The following is a 19864-nucleotide window of genomic DNA, read 5'->3' as shown; positions in this document are numbered from 1 at the left end:
TCCTGAAACCTACTGTTTTAGGGTTCGTTTCCTACAAAAACATTATCAGATGCAAAGAAATTAAATACGATTCTTGCCAACCGCTAATAAATTTAATGAAGAAGAAATGAAATTAACTATATTTAAACCGTTTATTCTTCTAGTTCTTAAATATTTCCTTTCCATTCCCTGGAACTCCAAGAAGCAGGTGGGATTTGCTAGTTTAATCATTCATATTTCAATTAGCGGAAACAAGAAAACGTTAAATTGTAAGTTTTCGGGTTTTTTTCTCTTTTCTTAGATTTTGTGTTTTTTAGAAGCAAATATTTGGATAAAAATAAGTCTGGGAAACGGAAATGACGCAATGACATCCAGGGTCTCTAATGGCTGAACAACAACAACTATCAGCGGGCAACAAACTTTCCCTAACTTCTCTGGACACTAAAGAAAGTTTGAAGTAGCAAATTACTTTGGCAGTATTTCAGCTTAGGTTTGTTCATATGTTACTTTTGTTGTCATAAATGTGGAATTACTGATGGATCCGAGATATGATATACCGCGGAGGGCCGCTGCCGGTGGTGGCAGCGGAGGCTCCGAGAACTCGTCTCCCGCTCTGGGGGCTCAGTCCCGCCGCAGGAAGATGCCTCCCCGACCCGCTGACTTCAAACTCCAGATTATAATTATTGGCTCCCGTGGAGTAGGTAAAACCAGCCTCATGGAGAGGTTCACGGACGATACTTTCTGCGAGTCATGCAAGTCGACAGTAGGTGAGTACAGGATCTGTTTTTTTCCCTACTTTTTATTCGGGCAGTTTCAGTTGGTTTTAAAAACGGGATCCGACTACTTCCTGAAAACCCATTAAAACAATGATGGAGTGAGCGAAATGCGGGTTTTCCCTCCCTGTTACTGTGAGAAGCTAATTCATGCTAAATGGTTTAAGACGACAAAGAGTGAAGTTTATTGTAATAGAGTTAAGTTGTATTTGCCATAGTGTTAATAGTCTTCTAATGGTTCAAAAATGATCTATATGAATAATAGTTGCAATTAAAATATACTGTTAAGTGTGAATTAACATAAAGATTAAAAAAAAATACGTAGGTTTTATGAGACGAATGTCTGTTCTAGTTCAGTCACTAGTTCCCATTTTCCTCCATCTTAAATTTGAGTATTTTCTTGCATCATTCTGATATAAAAATGTGCCTTTCTTAAACATACAAATAATTGTTGTTGCGACCCTGTAAACAGTCCTGTGACCTGGACCCCAGCCAGCCATAATGGCCAGTCCCAAAATAGTCACACACAAACAGCTGCTATGATAGAGCTCCATGTTGTCTTGTCATTCCTGTGACCCAGCATAGACTCCCTGATATTACCATATGTTAATTTTATCAGAGGCCACTTGTGGAAATGTTTTGCATTATCCTGTGTAATGTTTATTTATATCCTGTAATACAAGTCTGCTGTGTTCTCAACTTGTGTTTCCTATTTTACTTTCAAATATGCAACAAGTAGACTATCTGTTTACTACTTGTTGCCATACCCTTCAAATTCAGATTTAACGCAGCAGAAGAGCTCAGAGAAATAATTTTCTCTAAGTAACACGAAATAAAGTAAAATTTTAAGTATCTCAGTATGCACTTAGCCAAAGTAGCAGATGTCACTAAAATAGATTCGGTCAGGTTGTTGGTTACCAATGATTGGCGTTTTTTATTCTTTTGTATTCTGGCTTTGGGGAGAAATTTTCAGTCCTGCAGCTCAGGAACGTTTGGCTGTGGCTGCTCTCTTGCTCTGCTGGGATCGGTTGGAGGTGGTGACTGTCACAGGCCACTGATTGGGATGCTCTGTGGCTACCTCTGGCAGAGTCTCTAAAGATAGTCCCCAAGATAGTCCAGGCACCTCCGCACAACCAACCCAACCCTGCAGACGAGTTTGTCTAGTCACTTGCTGTTCTTTTCCGTCAAGCAGCTACCCCAAAAGTCATCTTGGACTTGGACTTTTGTAATTTATGTTGATTCTTTTTATATAATAGTACACACTCAGTCAGATTGCCTACAGAGGAGCTCATTTTCAAATCTGAACGCTTGTAACAATTTTTGATTCGATGTAGTTCTATAATGATATGTTGCTATTTAGGGATTTTGTCCAGCAGATCGGTAAATCTCCTTAGTCTTTTTTGTTTGTTTTTGTATCTTCTGCATATCTCTGTCTTCAAAGGTTAGCTGGATTAATACTGGCATTAAATTAAATTAAATTAAATTACAAGCAATCTCTATTTACCAATTAGGTCCCTTCTGACACTTTTCAGATATTTATTTTTAAAATTTTAAATAAAAAAAGCTCCTTCCACTGCAAAATCATGTTCTGTTTTTTATCCCATAAAATCCCAGTAAAATGCATCAAAGTCTGTTGTAATGTAATAAAATGTTAAAAAGCTTATCAAAGGAACTTTAATCCATCACAAGTAACTTTTAAATAAGATTAAAAACCAGTCGAATGGAAAACCCCCAAAAACTATTCACATGAAAATCAAAGCAACACAATAAACTTCAATGTCAAACTTCATCAACTCAGTAAAAAGCATAGTACATAATATGCTTTCTTTTGGAAATGTTTTAGTATTTATAAATACTAAAACATTTCTTTGGAATGTTATCTTTAGATACTAAAGCACAGTTGTATTTTTGTCTGGTTTTTTTATATTCTTCCTATTGTGCTGTATGATGTTTTAATGTTTTCTGATCAGGTCATTGTTGAAAATGAGAATTTGTTCTCACTGAAGTCTAAATAACCAGTCATGGATGGTATTCAGCTGAATTCACATTTCTGTTTCCTTTTGTAGGAGTTGATTTCAAAATCAAGACGGTTGAATTGAGAGGGAAGAAAATCAGACTTCAGATATGGTGAGTTTTCCTCTGGGATGAGAAGCAGTTGATGCAGATCTTCTGCTTGGTTTCTTTGTCCTGCACCAACCAGCTGCTGCTGCCATGCCAGGCTCATCTGACATGTGCAGATGGTTCGTTTATTTGTTTTTAAATTAAAAACGAGACATTTTGAAGGCAGTGCGAATTTTTACTTAAGATTTACATACATTTAAAAGATAATAAAAACATATTCTATTAGCTTGCTGCACTAATGTGCTCTAATAATGAGCACAAATTACCAAATATCTTTATATTCATGAAGCGTTTGTTCACTTTGATTTCATTCAGTATTTTTTTTTAAGTTGTGTCTCTCTTACAGCTTTTTTTTATTGACTATTATTTTTTAGAAAACATAGTTCACATTTATTCTTTTTTGATAATTTTTTTTAATCACATACGACAAATAATTTCACTAAACTCCATGTTTCTAAGCTGTTTGTTCCAGTACTATTTAAAATCTGAGGGTCTTTATGCTCAATTCCATTTTTTTATTTTTTATTGAATTTTTTCTTTTTTTTTTACTGAAATTCTGTTTGTTATTTTTTTGTATGGTTGTTTATACTAAATAAATCAGTCAGTAATCTGTGTGAATGGTTAACGACCCGCATGCGTAGAAGAAGAAAGTAGACGTTACCTTTGTGTGGTATAAAGATTATGAAATCAGAACTGCCTTTACTGTCATTGTGCACAAATAAAGCACAGCAGAATATAAAAAATAGCAACCCACAAAGAACAACTGCGATGTTAAGAATAAAATAAATAAAAATGGATAAATAAAGATCAGGTTTTAGGCGGATTTGCTACGTTCAGTGAAACAGCAGCTCTTTGTAGAAACTGTCTTTTTGTCTGTTTGTCCTTGATTTTATTTTCCAAATTAATTTGTTTTTCTCCCCTTTTAAATTTTCTGAATTGAGTTTTATTTTATTTTAATATTTATTAACCCAGTTCTGGTACTGACGAAGTGTAAATTTTAAAGTTCCTAATGAAGCACTTGCTTTTGGATTTATTGAATTTCATTTACATCCAGCTTATTTGGCAAGTTTTGTTTGTGAAAAATTGTACAAGCTGAACTTTATCGATTAGTTTTTGGATCCGAGTCGCGCCGCTCGGAGCCGTGAACGCGCTCAGCTTCAATGCGGGATTTCCTTCGTTTGTTTCACTGACACATTTCTGCTGCTGACTGACGCTCACCCACCTTCCCATCTCAAACTCACTCCTCCACCAGTCTGATCTGGTGGAGGAGCTGTCACCCAGAGTGTGTGTGTGTGTGTGTGTGTTTCCGTGTTGAAATCTCTCATCAAGCTCCACCTCAGCTTTGTCCAGTCTCGGCTAACCCTGCCATTGTGCTGCTGTCTGTCCACCCTCCTGTTAGCCTGACTGTGACTCACTGGGGAAAAGGGAGAGACTAGAGGGCTGAAGGTACAGTAGCACTTAGTGTTGCTCTTACTGCTGTCATTAAAAATCCAACTGTGGGTTGTTGGTTTTGTTTAGTTTTTTCTTCCTTTTAATCTTTAAATGAAATCTATGAACAGAGAATTTAATTCAGGCATCATTAAGCCATGACACCATAATTACAAACCTGTTTAATGATACACTTCATTCTACTTTTTATGTTATTTTACCACCTGTTTAAATGTGATTGCGTCGTAACAAACAGGCATTCTTTGTGCGTTGTATATTTAGAAATTTTTATGGTTAAAAAGGACAAAAATCGATGTATTTTAATCAGAGCTTAAATAATTAATCGTGATTAATCGACTGTTGACATAATTGTCAACTAATTTAGTAGTTGATTAATCTGAAAAATAAAAGTCGACCTAGAGGGCTTAACTCTAAATCCATGCCACATTTTCTGATTTTTATTCATCAGAGCTATTGCTGAAATGATCAATCAGATAAATTGTGATGCATCAGTTATTGAAATAATCATAAAGTAATTTAGTAACTGATTAATCATTAACTGGAGAATGCAGACTCGGGGTGGGAGGGAAGAGCTGAAAGAACAGAATATTCAGAGCAGGAATTGAGCCAAAACTGTAAAAGAAAAAAATATATATATATTGTAAAGAAGGTTCAACTTTATTAGACCTTAAGCTTGGTTTTGTAGTTTTTATTTTAGTTTTCCGAGCCTAGTTAGGTCATTAAATGCAACACAGTTCGAGAGAAAAAGAGTATCACGAGACTCGATGTTTATGTTCTGTTGTTGTTATGGTTCTCACTGCTCACTGCCCGGATATTGCCAAGCGCTGTCTGTGCCAGAGCTAGAGACCAGAAGCGACACGGTTCTTACATGAGAACAACTCGGTTGTCGTTGTAATTCATCTGTTGCTGAAAGAAGTAAAGTTCATGCAAGAGGTTTTTTCTATATTTTTTGTCGCGTATCTTCACCTACACCAACGCCTCCATTACCCTGGAAACCAAAAGCGCGACAATACACATATATATATATATATATATATATATATATATATATATATATATATATATATATATATATATATATATATATATATATATATATATATATACACACATTTAAGATTGGAGCTGGAACAATTAATCGTGATTAATCGATCATTTAAATAATCGTCAACTAATTTAGTACTTAAAAAAGCCATTTACTGAAAGAACAACATGTCATTCTCATGTCAAACTGGTAAATCTGAAGTGACAGGAGAAATATGTAGTTTATGAACCTTTTCGGTAAATAAAAATCAGAAAAATGTGGCATTTTTGTTCAACCCTCTTTACTCCGATATGTCTAAATGAAGGATCGTAACGTTACGGCTCTCACTTGTCATTAATCTGAGAAAACAACAAATCATTAAAATGATTATATCACTAATGTAAAAACAAGTTTTCTGGATGGATTCTTCTTTTTTGATCATAACCACATCTTCATTTAGTATAATGAAGTCCTGTTCATCTTAAAGTAAATTATTTCTGATTGAAACTGATATTTTTGTTTATATTTAAATGCTTTTTAAAAACGTGGTCTGATCTCTTTGCTGCAGGGACACTGCAGGCCAGGAGAGGTTTAACAGCATCACATCGGCCTACTACAGAGGAGCCAAGGGAATAGTCGTGGTTTATGACATCACAAAACAGGAAACCTTCGATGACCTTCCTAAATGGATGAAAATGATAGACAAGGTAAAAGAAACTCATCAGATGAATTTGATTAAGAAGACTCCTCTGTGACACAGGAAGAGGAAAGAAAATTAGCTCAAAAGTAGTCCTGTGTTTCCTGATGAGCATCGTATACAGTCCACATCTTGTAACTTTTAGATTTTATTAGAACTATGGACCTTGCCACAGAGGTCGTTTTTCATTGGCTGATGCCCATTCTACGTGGTCACGTGATTGGCCGTCTCACAAACACGAGCTTCCCGTTAGCTCAGTACAGCATAAAGGCAGCACTGATACAACTTCTACACCTTGAAGCCTGTCTGCTACACAGTATTACGTTAGCTAAACAGATCAATATGCAATGTGTACTGTATCTGACACACACTGAAGATTTTATTTTAGCAGAAAAGGCTTTGGACTAAACTGTTACTCGTGTTAGCCACTCCAGCACCAAGTACAGTGTATCAGGCCTAAACACTCAACATTTGCCAAAAAAAACACAGGAAATCACCCACTGATTTTAAAAGTAGCCAACAAAACGATGAATGCCCGACGTACCCAGCCTTGCAAGAACAATGCGCATCAGTGATCTTGTCCACAACTATATTGATGTAGAGCACATATGTCAGAGTCAAGGCCCGCGGGCCACATCCGGCCCGCGAGAAGATTTTCTACGGCCCCTGGGATGATCTTGATTTATTATTAGAACCGGCGCACCCCGTCTGAAAAAAAATATCTTCCTTATTTGAACTGTAGTTCTTTAAATGTTCTGTGAGATGATGTACTTACCCATGTACGCAACGCACGCACCCCCCCCCCCCCCCCCCCGAAGGCTTGGGCCGGTCCGCTGTACTGTTGGAGACCACTGCACTAGACTATATGCGTCATTTAAAAAAATTTCAATGAACATTCGATCAGTCCGGCCCTCGGCTTGTAGCTAAATTTTTTATTTGGCCCTCCGTCCATTTGACTTTGACACCCCTGATGTAGAGGGTGTGTGGATCTGCCGTTTCCCTCATGGAGCGAAAGCATTTTCCTGTGTCGTGCACAATGTGGGAGGCATCGTGTGGCTCAAACACCTTGATCTCATCCATAAAAGATGACATGAACTTCTTAGTTCCTCTGTCCATTGTAGTAGCTCATATATTGTAAGAATCCGGTAGAAATGAAGCACTAATCGAGTCAGAAATTCATTGCAGAGAATCCGTGGAAGTGTAAGACGCCATGTTTACATAGAAACAACGCGCCACAAGGCTTTGTTTGTGAGACTTGCGGCCACATGGGATTTTCTAGGTTGGTTGTGGGCAGAGCTTGGTAAGGTCCGTTACCGACTGAAAGTATGTGTAAAGTGAAAAAAAAAATTAAATGCCGATTTTAAAAAAAGAAAAGAGAAGGGGAGCATCAATCAGGGAGACTGAAGAGTGAAAGAAAGGTTGTTTTTTTTGTGCTTTTCTGGTACACAATTTCTACGTTTTTATTTAAATTTTCCTTTAAATACTTTCTAAAAACCTGCCAAATGTTGTGAAAAACATCCCAAACCTAATTAACTGAGCCACAGCTGTTTCTTCCAGCCGACATTGGTTGACACTGTAACTTTCTAAAGAGCCAGTGCTGTTTTCTGAGTGGATGAAGTTGTTTTTCTCCTCCGTGTTTCTCGTTGTGACGTGTTAGTACGCCTCAGAGGAAGCAGAGCTTCTGCTGGTTGGGAACAAGCTGGACTGTGAGACGGATCGGATCATCTCAAAACAACAAGGAGAGCGAGTGAGTTCACGACTTTACGTCCTCACTACAACTTCAAACTTTCCTCTCACGTTTACCAGCTGATGCGTAGGCCTGTCACGATAATCAATAAATCCATTAATCACATGATAAATGAAAGCAAACTCAATGATTTCCACTTGCATGCCCTCTTTTTTTTTTTTTTTTTTTTTTTACCAAAAACTGGATGATAAAAATCTTCAGCCTGCTGCTTTTGTCTCAACTAAACCTTTGTTTTTCCTGAAGGACGTTTTTGTTTACAGAAACATCATAATTTATTTTATTTGTTGTTTCAGTAACACTTTATTTAACAAGGTGTTCATAAGACATGAACATAAAGGAGTCTTCATGAATGTTTGACTGTTGTCTTAAAGAGTCATTGAGTAAATAATGGGACTTTTAATTACACTTTTGCATTAAAAGTGTAAATATTTACCGAATTTCACTTCATGAAAGCATTCATGAAGACTCCTTATGCACACGCCATCAAAGTGTTTCTGTTGTTTATTTATTTTGGATATTTAAATGTTTTCCAGTTCCAGTGTTAATTGTTCATTAGAATTCAAAGTTTATAGATCTTTCACAATGTTTTCTTGCATTTTTAAGCCATTATTACAACTTGAACATCTCCAAACAACAATTTTATCGTTTATTGCAATAACTTCTGGGACAATTTATCGTCTAGTAAATTTTTTTATCCTGCCAGGCCTACTGATGGCTCGTCCCATCATTAGCACAAAGCTAATGGTGCTAATGATGAATTTCCTGATTTATGTGACGTTTATATTTACAGTTTGCCTCTCGGATAACTGGGATGCGCTTCTGCGAATCCAGTGCCAAGGATAATTATAACGTGGATGAGATTTTCGTGAAGCTTGTTGATGACATTCTCAGCAAGGTTTGTGTGTTCAGGATATTGAATATTTATTAGGTAAAACGATGTGCAGTTAAATTAACAATTCATGTTTTAACTGGTTGTGTTTGTAACCTTCACCACAGAATTTTACCCTTTAATTGTCCCATTAGTCTAATTAGATTTTGAATAATTTAGTGGAATAAAGAGAGATCAGATGTAACATTCAGCAAAACCAAGAATTGGCATTTAATTTCATATATTATATAAAATTATTTTGTTTTGAGAATAATTTTGAATCCAATTTTTTTTATTATAATTGGAAATTGCATATGTGATTAAAAAAAAAAAATCATCTTGTTTTATTTTTAATCCGTGTCTCCCAGCTGCAGTGCAGGTAAAGCTCCGGTTTGATGCCGTTTCTGTCTTGTTTTCTCACCTGTGCACGGCTGAGTTTCCTGTTTTTACCCTCCAGATGCCTCTTGAGGTTCCCAACAAGGAGCTCTCCAACAGCGTCCTGTCTCTGCAGCCTGAACCCGAAGTGCCACCGGAGCTGCCCCCTCCCCGCATGCGCTGTTGCTGAGACTCTGTGTGGAAACACACACACACACACACGCACACACACCCAGACACTCTCTGAAACCTGCAGCGCACCAACGTGGCCACATGGGGGCAGTACACAGCAGCACTTTAGAGTTATTGACCGCTGCTGTAATTGTTGCATGAATCCAGCAGTATTATCCTCTCTCTGTTGCTTCCTCTCCTCTGTTACTGAACACTTTGACCTGCAGCACACTAACGCTTCACCTGGAGACCCTTCCTACCACCTGCCTGTCCACACCCAGACTACCTCAGTGTTTGGACGGTTACACCAGGCATGTGGGGAACCTCTCACTAATTTTAAAATCGTCCGAGTCGCTCCGAGACAAAGGGATTACATCTCACACCTTTCTATAGTTCAGTTTAAACTTGACGTGTTTTTACTAAGTGACGGATAAAAAATAAATACGGTGTGGTTGCTGTAATTACTGGATAAGATGGAGATATTTTTGCCAAGTTATAAACTTATGGATCCACTTTACCTTGAAGTATTAATGTGGCTGGAGTTATTTTTCTATGAATTGTAACGTTTTGCACTACAGAACCAGATTCCCATGTTAAGCTGACATGCAAGAAAACAAAATAACACAAGTTGTAGTTTATTTAGCACTAACGTGGCTACTCTCTGTAGACGCAAGGAGATATGGGTAATGTAGTCCTGGACCTATTTGTGTTAAGCAGGGCAATAAAGACAGTAATGCTACCAGAATGCAGACATGGTTTTATCCTTTCTTGTTACTAATACTTCTTTGTTGTTTGTTTATTTTCTAATGAATTCAGGGGGAAGAAAAAATGAATAAAGGCTTAAAAAGTTGGAGCAGTTGAAGGCGACTTGCTTGGTGTTTGTCTGAGGGGCTCAACTGCACAGTCGGGATTTCTTTCTGAATTAAAGTCCCATTATGTTAGGTGTACTGACATCTAGTGGTGAAGTTGTAAACTGCATCCAACTCCACAACCTTTCTATTAATTTACCATGTTTAGATCACTAATAATCTCCCATATTTTGGTCTGGTGGATTGTTTAAGTTCAGGCTTTGTTTATTATGAAATTATCGCAGAAGTAGCAACGTAGCACTCTGAGTTTTCATAATGAAAAAAAAGAAACCCTCTCAAGCTGACAGCTTTTCTACAATTAAAAAAATATTAAGTTTTCAGTTAAACCTTCTAGCAATAAGATTATCATCCAGCAGAACGTTGTTTGTGCTGAAATAATCTGTAAAATTGGGATTTTTATGGCCTGAATTTTGGAAGTGTGGGCGTTTCTTAAGATAGCGGTGTTTGTTTGGAAAGGAAACCTTTCTCCCCTTGATGGTTTGGCACTAACCCTGTGGACTTTGTTCTGATAACCAAGCCTTTTACTACTTTGTGGTTTTTAACTTTACATTTAAAGAATTGCATTTTATTTGCGACGTGTATCCTTTATGATGTATGTCTGTTATTTTGTGTTAAAACCAGTCTCTGGAAGGTTTAAAGCAGATTGACTGTATTTATAACTTGTGGCATTCTTGAACTAATGAAATGCAATTAAAGATGTCTATATTTATTACTAAAGATTTGTGTTTACTTATGTCTTTTGGGTGACTGAGAGATTAGGAAGTTTGTGGTGGTGGCAGCATCATGTGGAGAAAAAACTAAGAGTCTGCAAAAAACGTGAGACAAGACAAAGACAAGTATGAAGCCTGATGCTAAAATCAAATAGCTTTGAATAAAGCACATTTGTGTGTTCAAATGGTGTAGTCAAAGTCCAGGCCTAAATCTAATTTGGAATCTGTTGCAAAGCTTGAACAGTTAAGTGTCTAGATCTGGAGTCTGCAGTAGTGCTGCCAATCATGCTTGTGTTACACACTATAGATTCTACCCAATTGCAGAATGCTAGGCTAGTTAGCGAGGCCACCGATCACTGCAGATTCCTGTAAAGGTAAGTTGTTTCTCCGCCGCTAGCATATAGCAGTGAGATTGATGTTGCTTGGCAGCGCTAGGACCCGCCTCCTGGCTCTGATTGGTTGTTTCTGATCTTTTCACAGATTGTTTGTCTCAACATGGTGACAGCTGTACATATTTTTGTAAAAGTGACATGCTGTGGCTTTAATGGATAAGGTTTGTTGTGATGACAAGGCAGCTGTCTGAAAGAGCAGGAACTTCTTAAAGAGACAGTGACGTCACACTGGAAAGTAATTTGTTTTCATTTATGTTTGATATATACACTTTCATAACAATTCAAGGTAACAGTTTGCCTGTAAAGTGCATAACATCGCCCCTACAATGCTATACTTTTCTGATTTTTACTTGTAAAAGAAAATGACTCATCAATATGCTTCCACCAAATTTACCACAACTTTGCTTTAAGTTTGTTGTGAACATTTTGGTTCGATATTCTGTTCCCCTTTATTGGGCTTTTGCATAAACATTTGTCCCTCTGTGAAAAGGTGTTCAGCAGCCGCCAGGACATGCGCAGCAGAGCGTGGCAGACCTGGTCCCACAGAAAACAAGGGGTGTGAAGCAGCAGCGCATGCGCCTCGCAGGAATCCACGGGCGTCGAGCCTCACACCGCAGCGATTGCAGATTTTACGTGTCATTTGTGAAGGAGAGCGACTGGCTGGGGGTCCGGAGCTCATGAAACGGGAATGGAGGAGGAAGCTATCTGACTCCGGCTCACTTTTGTGATTCCCAAGTTGAGTTGAAGCAGCCCGGGCTGCAGATGCAACCTGCCACTAATCCCCTCTCCTTCACTGCAGTGTTTCCTCTAGAGGCTCCACAGGCAGAGGGGACCACAATGACAACCTGGTGAATGTTGCTGGATGGAGTGAAAAGCAGCATCCAGCCCGCCGCAGGATGCGCATCCCCAAACCGACAAGGAAGAAGAAAGCAGAGCAACCTGGCTGCTTCCCTGCAGGCGCACGTCAGAGATTTTCCTCGGTGCCGTGGATTGATCGCTTCCTTTCTGATCATCCTCCTGTATAATGGAGAGCTCCAATGGCTCCGACTCCAAACCGCAGAGCCAACAGTTGGAGAAGAAGAGGCTGAACCGAGCGCCTTCCCCGGCGAGACCTTTCCTCAAGGATGTGCACTCCCGCTCCAACAAGCCACCTGCCATCGTCCCCAAATCCCCGAAACTCGTCAAGCAGCAGCAGCAGTCTGCCACGGCGTCCTTAGCCCATCCGAACCGAACCTCCAGGCGCAACACGACCGGGGCCAAAGAGAAACCAGCCACGCCAAAAAGTAGCATCAAGTCTCCCGCCGCGAAAAAACCCACGAAGACGCCGCAGCTTGCAGCGGCAGCAGCCAGCAGCACCAAGCCGGACAGCACCAGCAGTCCGATCCGCACCAAAGGCAAGAAGGGCAAACTAGCCGCGGGATCCCCGGGGCCTCTCAGCCATGGATCTCCGATCAGGGTTCCGACCGGCGTGCAGCTCAGCCGGGTCAGCCAGACGGACAGCAGCTCGGACCTGTCGGACTGCCCGTCCGAGCCGCTGTCCGACGAACAGAAGCAGGCGCCGGCCGCCAGCGACGCCGAGTCCGGCACCGGCTCCAGCGACCGGGATCAGCCGGTGGGCGATAATCCCGCTGCTCCGGCGCCCACCGGCTCGTCTCCGGCTCAGTTCGCTCCGGGGCCGCAGGGAGAGAGACAGAAACCGGAGAAACCGTCCACCAGCGCACAATTCAAACCAACAGGAACCAGCAGGGCTGCAGCCGAGGACAACCTGCTGCGGGAGATTGACGAGCTGAGATCTGAAAACGACTACCTCAAGGTACAGCCTGGGTTTGATAAAAGCCTGGAACCATGGCTGGTAGATGCAGGGGCGCCTCTAGAAAGTTTTTATGATGGTTGGCTAAATGGGGGGGAGGGCTCTAATTTTGTCTGGATGTCAAACCAAAATTCAGAGAAGCGGAATTTTGAGTTTTATTAGGTGTGGGAGTTGAAACTTATGCTGTGTCCCAGTTACCTCTGAAGTCAGAACTCTAGGTTTAAAGCTGCAACATTTAACTTTTATAAAATATATATATTTTTTCCCCCTTTTTTTGAAACTGTCACCAAAGTACAAGATAACAGATAATCTGTAAAAGATGGAGCTCCTTCATCTCCTCCCTGAGCTGTTTGAAGAAATACACCACTGCTGGTTAAAAACAGCCAATCAGAGCCAGGAGGCGGGTCTTAGCGCTGTCAATCTTCCTCATGTACTCTCTGCTAAATGTGGCAATGACAGAGAAACAACTGTTTGTCCTTTGTGATTGGTGGTCATGCTAACTAGCCAATAACAACCCATCAGGTCCAGGAGGCGGGTCTTAGCGCTGTCAATCAATGCGGTTCAATGTGCTAATAATAGAGAAACAACTTACCATTCCAGGATAACTGTTTATCTGCTGTCATCTGTGGCTAGGCTAACTAGCATTAGCGGCAGACTATGTTGTGGTGAACCAGTTGTAGCAGCAAGCAAAAGGGAAGAGGTGAGCATGAGAGTGATTGACAGCGCTAAGACCCTCCTCCCGGCTCTGATTGGATGTTCTGACTGAATGATGCATGTCTGCAGTTAGAACTGGGAGAAAGCAGAGAATTTTATTTTTCACATTATCTGTCTTATACTGTCAACATTTTAGCAAATATGTAAAATAATTTTTTACAAGTTACAGACTGAGATTTGGATTTTCATCATGGCGGCGCCCAGAGACATTGGTTGCAGTAGCTTTCATAAACATAATTTTAAGCAAGCACAACTTTTAATTTGTTCAGTTTACAGTTGCAGGTGCTACATGCATGTAACGTGTTCATTTTAGACGCATTTCTACATGTGCGTCTTGTAAAGTAAACATGTTTCCACCACATCTTAATATATACTTACGGCCATATTGAATAGTGAAGTTGCCCAGTAAATGCCTTACAAGTCGGAGTTGCTCTCACCAGTGGGAAATCTGACTGGAGAGCATTCCAGTTGGTTTTTTTCAAAAGAGACATTAATTAGCACATCTCACCGGCTATCGTTATCTATATTCTTGTGTTTTCAGCCAATCAGCTCCAAGGAAAATGAATGGCGCTTCTGGATTGGGTGTTTTGTTTAGGAGCATTTCAGCTTCCTAAGCTGCGTTTTCCTTTTTTGTATTTCAGATTTCCCTGCAAAAAATGGATAAATATGCAAATTTTCCACAAGTAATTTGGAGAGACATTCCACAGACAAATCCTCAAATACATGATGATCTACTGTGTTTACCAAAAATCCACCAGTTTCACATGTTAGAATGTGAACATATGTTTATGCATATAATCATAAGACCATCTGACCACGAATGGGAGGAGTTGGTAGAGGAAGGTGCAGCAGTCTTCACAGATGATTGTTATTTATGTCCTTGACTTTTCACCTGCTTTATTATCACTTAATTTTTCATCTATATCTCAAATCCGACTGGTCAAATCCGAACACATTCCCACTGGTTCCCCATCCATCATGTCATCCTGGTAATCTCCTCAGCCGTCCCTGCGGATTTGACCTTTATTTGTGGGATTTTTATGAGGGGGAGGCTTCATCCTGGTGCTTCCCCAGTTTTTTTTTTATACCTTTTTTCATATTTTTCATACTGTTTCAGTCAAATCTAAAGCCTGTTCTGACATAAAGTCTGGCGTTTTGCTCAGATAAATGCATCTGTGCCGATGAGAGCCAGATTGTGCAGGATTCAATATTCTCACTGCAAAAACAGAAAACTGAGCAAATCTGCAGCTTGGTAAAACATATTTTGCGTATTTGTTTTGGTTTGGTGTGTCTTTGTTTTGATGCAAGTAATTTTGGTTTACAGCAAATCTATTAGTAAACTTAAAAGAAGACGAAAACTAACTTACAAGTATCTCTTCAGCAAGAAATATTAGCTTGTTTTAAGTAAATGATTCCTTAATATTGGTGGCAGATTTTCACTTTTAAGAAGAGATTTTTCCATGTTATGAGTAAAATAATTTGCATTGAAAATTAGTGGTTTTTTTAACCAATATAAATATAAATTGTGCTAATTTTCTATTTCTTTAAAGATTATCTGTAAAAGCTGAATATTTGACACAGGAAGCATATTTTTAAAACAAAGCTTGAATCTACCTTGGACTTCCTGTCTCACTTGCTGCTTTAAAATTTACCTACAAAATTGATAAAAAGGACAAAAAAACCCCACAATTAAAGCATCAAGCTCTTTCATCTTTCATTTAGAAGATGAAAAGGTTACACAGATGAAAGTAATGTTTCAGACTTGATCACTTCTTTCTGTCTCAATTGAGACTCAAGAGAGTTAATCAGCTTTGCTGCCTCTGGCTGAAACGGCTTTATCCCCCAGGACTTGATGGCAGTCGGATGTCAGTGTGTGGAGGGGGAGCATTCAAAGACCCTGGCTGTCACTGCCTGCCAGCTGGGTCTCCGAGGTCCTCTAACCTCCCCCCAAAAAAACATGTTTACCAAAATAACAGAGTTTTCCCCCACTAAGCAAAGTCTGCAGCTCGGTGGAACATCTTTGTTTCCATTTGGTGTGTCTTTGTTTTGATGCAGCTGGATTTCTGCAACAAGTTCCCCTCCTCCAGTAGCTGGTAAATTTATCTTTAGCTACAAATATTTATAAATATTGTGTTTGTGAATTATCCGATTAACTGGTCTGTCACTTTAATTTTTCTCCAGCAGATTCTCAAATATTAACTATTTATTAAGAGTGGGCTTTTATCGTATTGTTCATAATTTATCGTGATAAATTTCTTATCATGGTAAGAATTTTGATTTCTTGTTGTCACAATAAATTTCAATTAATGATGTTTAAGACACTCAAAACTGTCCAGATTGTAAGTTTTAGTATTTTCTCCAGTTTGTTCAATGATCGCATCGTTACTTATCAAGAAATATCTAATTTATTGATACATAATAAATTATGTAGTCATATTAAACATATTAAATTCTTTCAGAATATGTTCTTGCATTATTATGAAATTACCATTATATTACTTGCAAATGTTCTCAAAACAACAATATTATCGTTTATGGCGATAACTTCTGGGACGATTTATCGTCCAGTAAAATTTATCGTGACTGGCCGAGTTCTAGTAGCAAATTAAAACCCAGTCGGAAATCTTCCCAGCTCATATTTCATTGAGAAAAAATATCAAAAGTTTTGCTTTAAAGCTTTTTATTTTGCGTATAACCTTTCTGAGTGATGAGAACCGCTGACGGCTGAAGATAAAGTGTCTTCATAAAGAGGACCAAACGCTCCTGTAATAAACACCAGAGGTTTTCTTTAAGTGTGCCGCTCTGAACCTGTGCATTGATCGCTTCGACCGTCTGCGCGGTCATTAGCTGCTTCCTGCTCAGATAACACTGGCCTCAGTGCTTTCCCAAATCGGGATGGATTTAGTTTTCTTTAATTGACACCGTTCTCCCTCCTTCGTCGTCTTTTCATCACATGTTGGGTTCGCTGTCCCCGGGAAAATCTACGCAGTAAACAGATCCGGGACAGAAACCTCTGCATGTTCATGAGACGCTTCGGCCCAAATAAGGATGTTACGTCATCATTACTGGAGCTCCTGCTTAACCATATTAAAAAGATTAACATAATCCACAGAAGTGTATCATATTGCATATTTTTCTTAATGGATTTATACCAGAAAATACCTTAAAGCCATCTTTGTGATAGTGGAACCTTTTCTTGACCTTTTAAATCTGTTTTTATCACTCAACTTTCATCACACTGACATTTACTGATCAATTTTGTCTCCTGATTTTATTTTCTGTTTTTTATAGCAGAAAAAATAAACATTTATTTAACTGGTTTCCTTTTTAATCTCATCTTGTGTCTCTCCGATCTGAACTTTCTGCACAGTTGTCCTAAAAAGAGGCTCAGTTTTGTAACTTTTAGTTGCAGAAAAGCTTCATTAAAATTTGTTTTGCCTTTCTAATGGATGAAACCTTAAATTATGTTAATATTTTTGTTACAACAGCTGAATCTCACATTAAATTTGTTGATTTGGGTAAATTTATTCAGCACCAGCAAGTTTGGTCAGCTGGTTTTGTGTGCACTGTACAATGGCTGCTGGAAAAGAGAAGTATTTTGCTATTGACTTGCTGTCCAGAAACCACTTGCTGCATTGTTGTTGGTTGTGCAGAAGGCTCTACTAATGCTTTTCAGAAAGAAGCCTTAAAATGGATGAATATTTTTGTTTTAGTGGGGGAAAAAAACTCACATTACAATGTGTTAATTTGTGTAAATGTATTCAGATCCAGCACATTTGGTCAGCTGTTTTCACAGCTGTATGTGCAGTACAATGGCTGCTGGAAAACAGAAGTGTTAACTCACCATCCAGAAAGCACTTGCTGCATTCTTGTTGGTTGTGCAGGAGGCTCTACTAATGCTTTTCAAAGATGTACAGTTGGATAATTGTGCATCTTTTTTCAGCCATTTTCACGTGCAAGTTTAGTTGGGGACATGGACAGCAGCAGCTTATTTGGCTTTAAAGCAGCTCCAAATATTCAGAACTGAACTGAAATCTCATTTTCCAAGAATGATTTTGTGCAAAAAAAATTAATTATGTTTTTTATCGCCCTTACACCTGCACAAGGTAACAGGTCACCTTTTAATCTGATGACACATCAAGAGCCAAAACATTTGCTTGTTTCCTCCATGTCTGCGTCTCCCAGGATGAAGTGGAGGAGCTGCGAGCGGAGATGGAGGAGGTTCGGGACAGCTACCTGGAGGAGGAGGTCTACCAGGTGCAGGAGCTGCGGCGGGAACTGGACCGGGCCAACAAGAACTGCCGCATCCTGCAGTACCGGCTGAGGAAAGCGGAGCAGAAGAGCCTGCGTGTCGCTCAGACGGGCCATGTGGACGGAGAGCTGCTGCGCAGTCTGGAGCAGGACCTCAAGGTGCTGCTTGTTGGTTCGATCCGTTTGAAATTTCTTTTAGTAAAACCTTCAACAGCAAGGAAGAAAAACTTTTATGGTTTTTTACTGCATACAGTTCACTTAAACACCACTTTCAATGATCACTTGCTCTGATTTTGCTCTTCATAGGTTTATGTTCGAGTAAAATGAACATTGTTCTTTGATTCTATGAACTACTGACAACAAATTCCAAGCAAAAATGTAGTAGTTATTAGCAGAAAATGAGAAATGGTGAAAATAACAAAAAGGGTTAGACAGTTGGAAGACATTCTGCTTTGTGTTCCAGTAAAAGTCGTTAAAGTATTGAAGTCTGAAAGAGGATTACAGATGAGACAACAAAAATATTAATCTTGTGCAACCAAATGGTCCTCAGGTTGCTAAGGATGTGTCTGTGCGTCTGCACAACGAGCTGGAGAGCACGGAGGACAAGCGCAGCCGAGCGGAGGACGAGAACGAGACGCTCAGGCAGAAGATCATCGAGGTGGAAATCTCCAAGCAGGCGCTGCACAACGAGCTGGAGAGGATCAAAGAGGTGAGGAGGCGGCGTGTCGTTAGCATCTGTTAGCATCGGTTTGGTCCGTTAGCATCTGTTAGCATATGTTAGCGTTCGTTAGCATCTGTTAGCATATGTTAGCGTTCGTTAGTATCCGTTAGCATCCGCTAGCATCTGTTAGCATTGGTTTGGTCTGTTAGCATCTTTTAGGATCCGTTAGCGTTCGTTAGCATCTGTTAGCATATGTTTGGTCCGTTAGCATCCGCTAGCATCTGTTAGCATCGGTTTGGTCCGTTAGCATCCGTTAGCGTTCGTTAGCATCTGTTTGGCAGAGGAACAGCAAAGGCTGAATTTCATGAAACCTGTTGGATCACAGAGAGAAACTCATCAGGCAGATCATGCTGCAGAGCCTTTGCTTTCTTTATCAGTAGAGTTTGGCAGTAACTAGTTACGTTTAGTTGAGTAACTTCTTTTAAAAAATACACTTTTAGGAGTATTCTTACTACACTGTATTTTTTACTTTTACTTGAGTAAAATTTCTGGATTTTCTACCCACTGAATGAAAAACAAACATTTTTTAACCAAAAATTCATCAGACACAAACACACACCTGCAGTTTCTTTTTAAAGTCTTATAAGTTTTTTATTGAAAGAAACTGATTTGGAAACGTTTATTTGACCTTTTGTTATTGATATTAATTATTTTTGTTTTGGTCTTTAAAATACCAACATTTCCACACAGCTTTATATTTTGCTTCGATTAGATACTCTGTGCTTGAGTCGCCTTTTCACCAAACATTTTTTGTTACTTGAGTATTTTCTGGAGCGGTTGACTGAGAAGTAGCTCCAATAATGAAGTCAGCATGTCCACCGGATGTTTGCCAATTACTGCTGGCTAGTCTGAAGGAGCTGATCTGTGAGGCTGAAGCTCTGAAACGTGGAGGAGGAGCTGTGCCTTGAAGGCGGAGCTAGGTCCACCCAGGCGTTTTGCATAGCTGAATGGTTGCCATGGAGATTACAGGATTTGTCAAACCTGCATAAAATAAAATAAAGTCACACTCCAGATATATTTTTGATGAGTGAAGAACGTTATAACATGATGTAAAGCTCAAAAAGTCAGTTTTACATAACACTGCCTCTTCAAAAATGTGGAATATTCATAATTGGCATCTGAATATTCACCAGTAGTATCACAGTTACATGTTTTTCAGATTTTTCCAGCCGTGTTGCCCAAAGAAAGGAGGA

At 39.3% G+C, this 19864-nt stretch overlaps 2 protein-coding genes across 5 annotated transcripts in view; both read left to right on the top strand.

The window, feature by feature from the left end:
* The first annotated feature begins 323 nt into the window (after positions 1-323).
* On the top strand, positions 324-9949 carry rab12 (RAB12, member RAS oncogene family). Its single transcript, XM_044133666.1, has 6 exons — positions 324-746; positions 2819-2879; positions 5915-6053; positions 7701-7790; positions 8581-8685; positions 9116-9949. The coding sequence occupies exons 1-6, from the start codon at positions 515-517 to the stop codon at positions 9221-9223; spliced, it is 735 nt and encodes a 244-aa protein (XP_043989601.1). The 5' UTR covers positions 324-514; the 3' UTR covers positions 9224-9949.
* A 961-nt stretch (positions 9950-10910) lies between these two features.
* Positions 10911-19864, top strand: part of LOC122840880 (microtubule cross-linking factor 1) — an 85361-nt gene continuing 76407 nt past the window's right edge. For 3 of the 4 annotated variants that reach the window (XM_044133661.1, XM_044133662.1, XM_044133664.1), the window contains exons 1-3: positions 10911-12988; positions 17885-18109; positions 18501-18659. In XM_044133661.1, the coding sequence (XP_043989596.1) occupies positions 12200-12988; positions 17885-18109; positions 18501-18659 (1173 nt within the window). In that variant the 5' untranslated portion in view covers positions 10911-12199. The remainder of the gene's footprint in view (positions 12989-17884; positions 18110-18500; positions 18660-19864) is intronic. The other variant, XM_044133660.1, reaches the window with a different exon arrangement.

The sequence above is a fragment of the Gambusia affinis genome, linkage group LG12, assembly GCF_019740435.1.
Source record: "Gambusia affinis linkage group LG12, SWU_Gaff_1.0, whole genome shotgun sequence".
Classification (NCBI taxonomy): Eukaryota; Metazoa; Chordata; class Actinopteri; order Cyprinodontiformes; family Poeciliidae; genus Gambusia; species Gambusia affinis.
This window is presented reverse-complemented; position numbering and strand designations above follow the sequence as displayed.

Bases quoted from the DNA above. Each gene is read 5' to 3' on its own strand.
- rab12 (XM_044133666.1), top strand. From the start codon at position 515: ATGGATCCGAGATATGATATACCGCGGAGGGCCGCTGCCGGTGGTGGC. The intron at 6,054-7,700 runs GTAAAAGAAACT...GTGACGTGTTAG, and splicing joins GGATGAAAATGATAGACAAG to TACGCCTCAGAGGAAGCAGA. The intron at 8,686-9,115 runs GTTTGTGTGTTC...TTTACCCTCCAG, and splicing joins TTGATGACATTCTCAGCAAG to ATGCCTCTTGAGGTTCCCAA.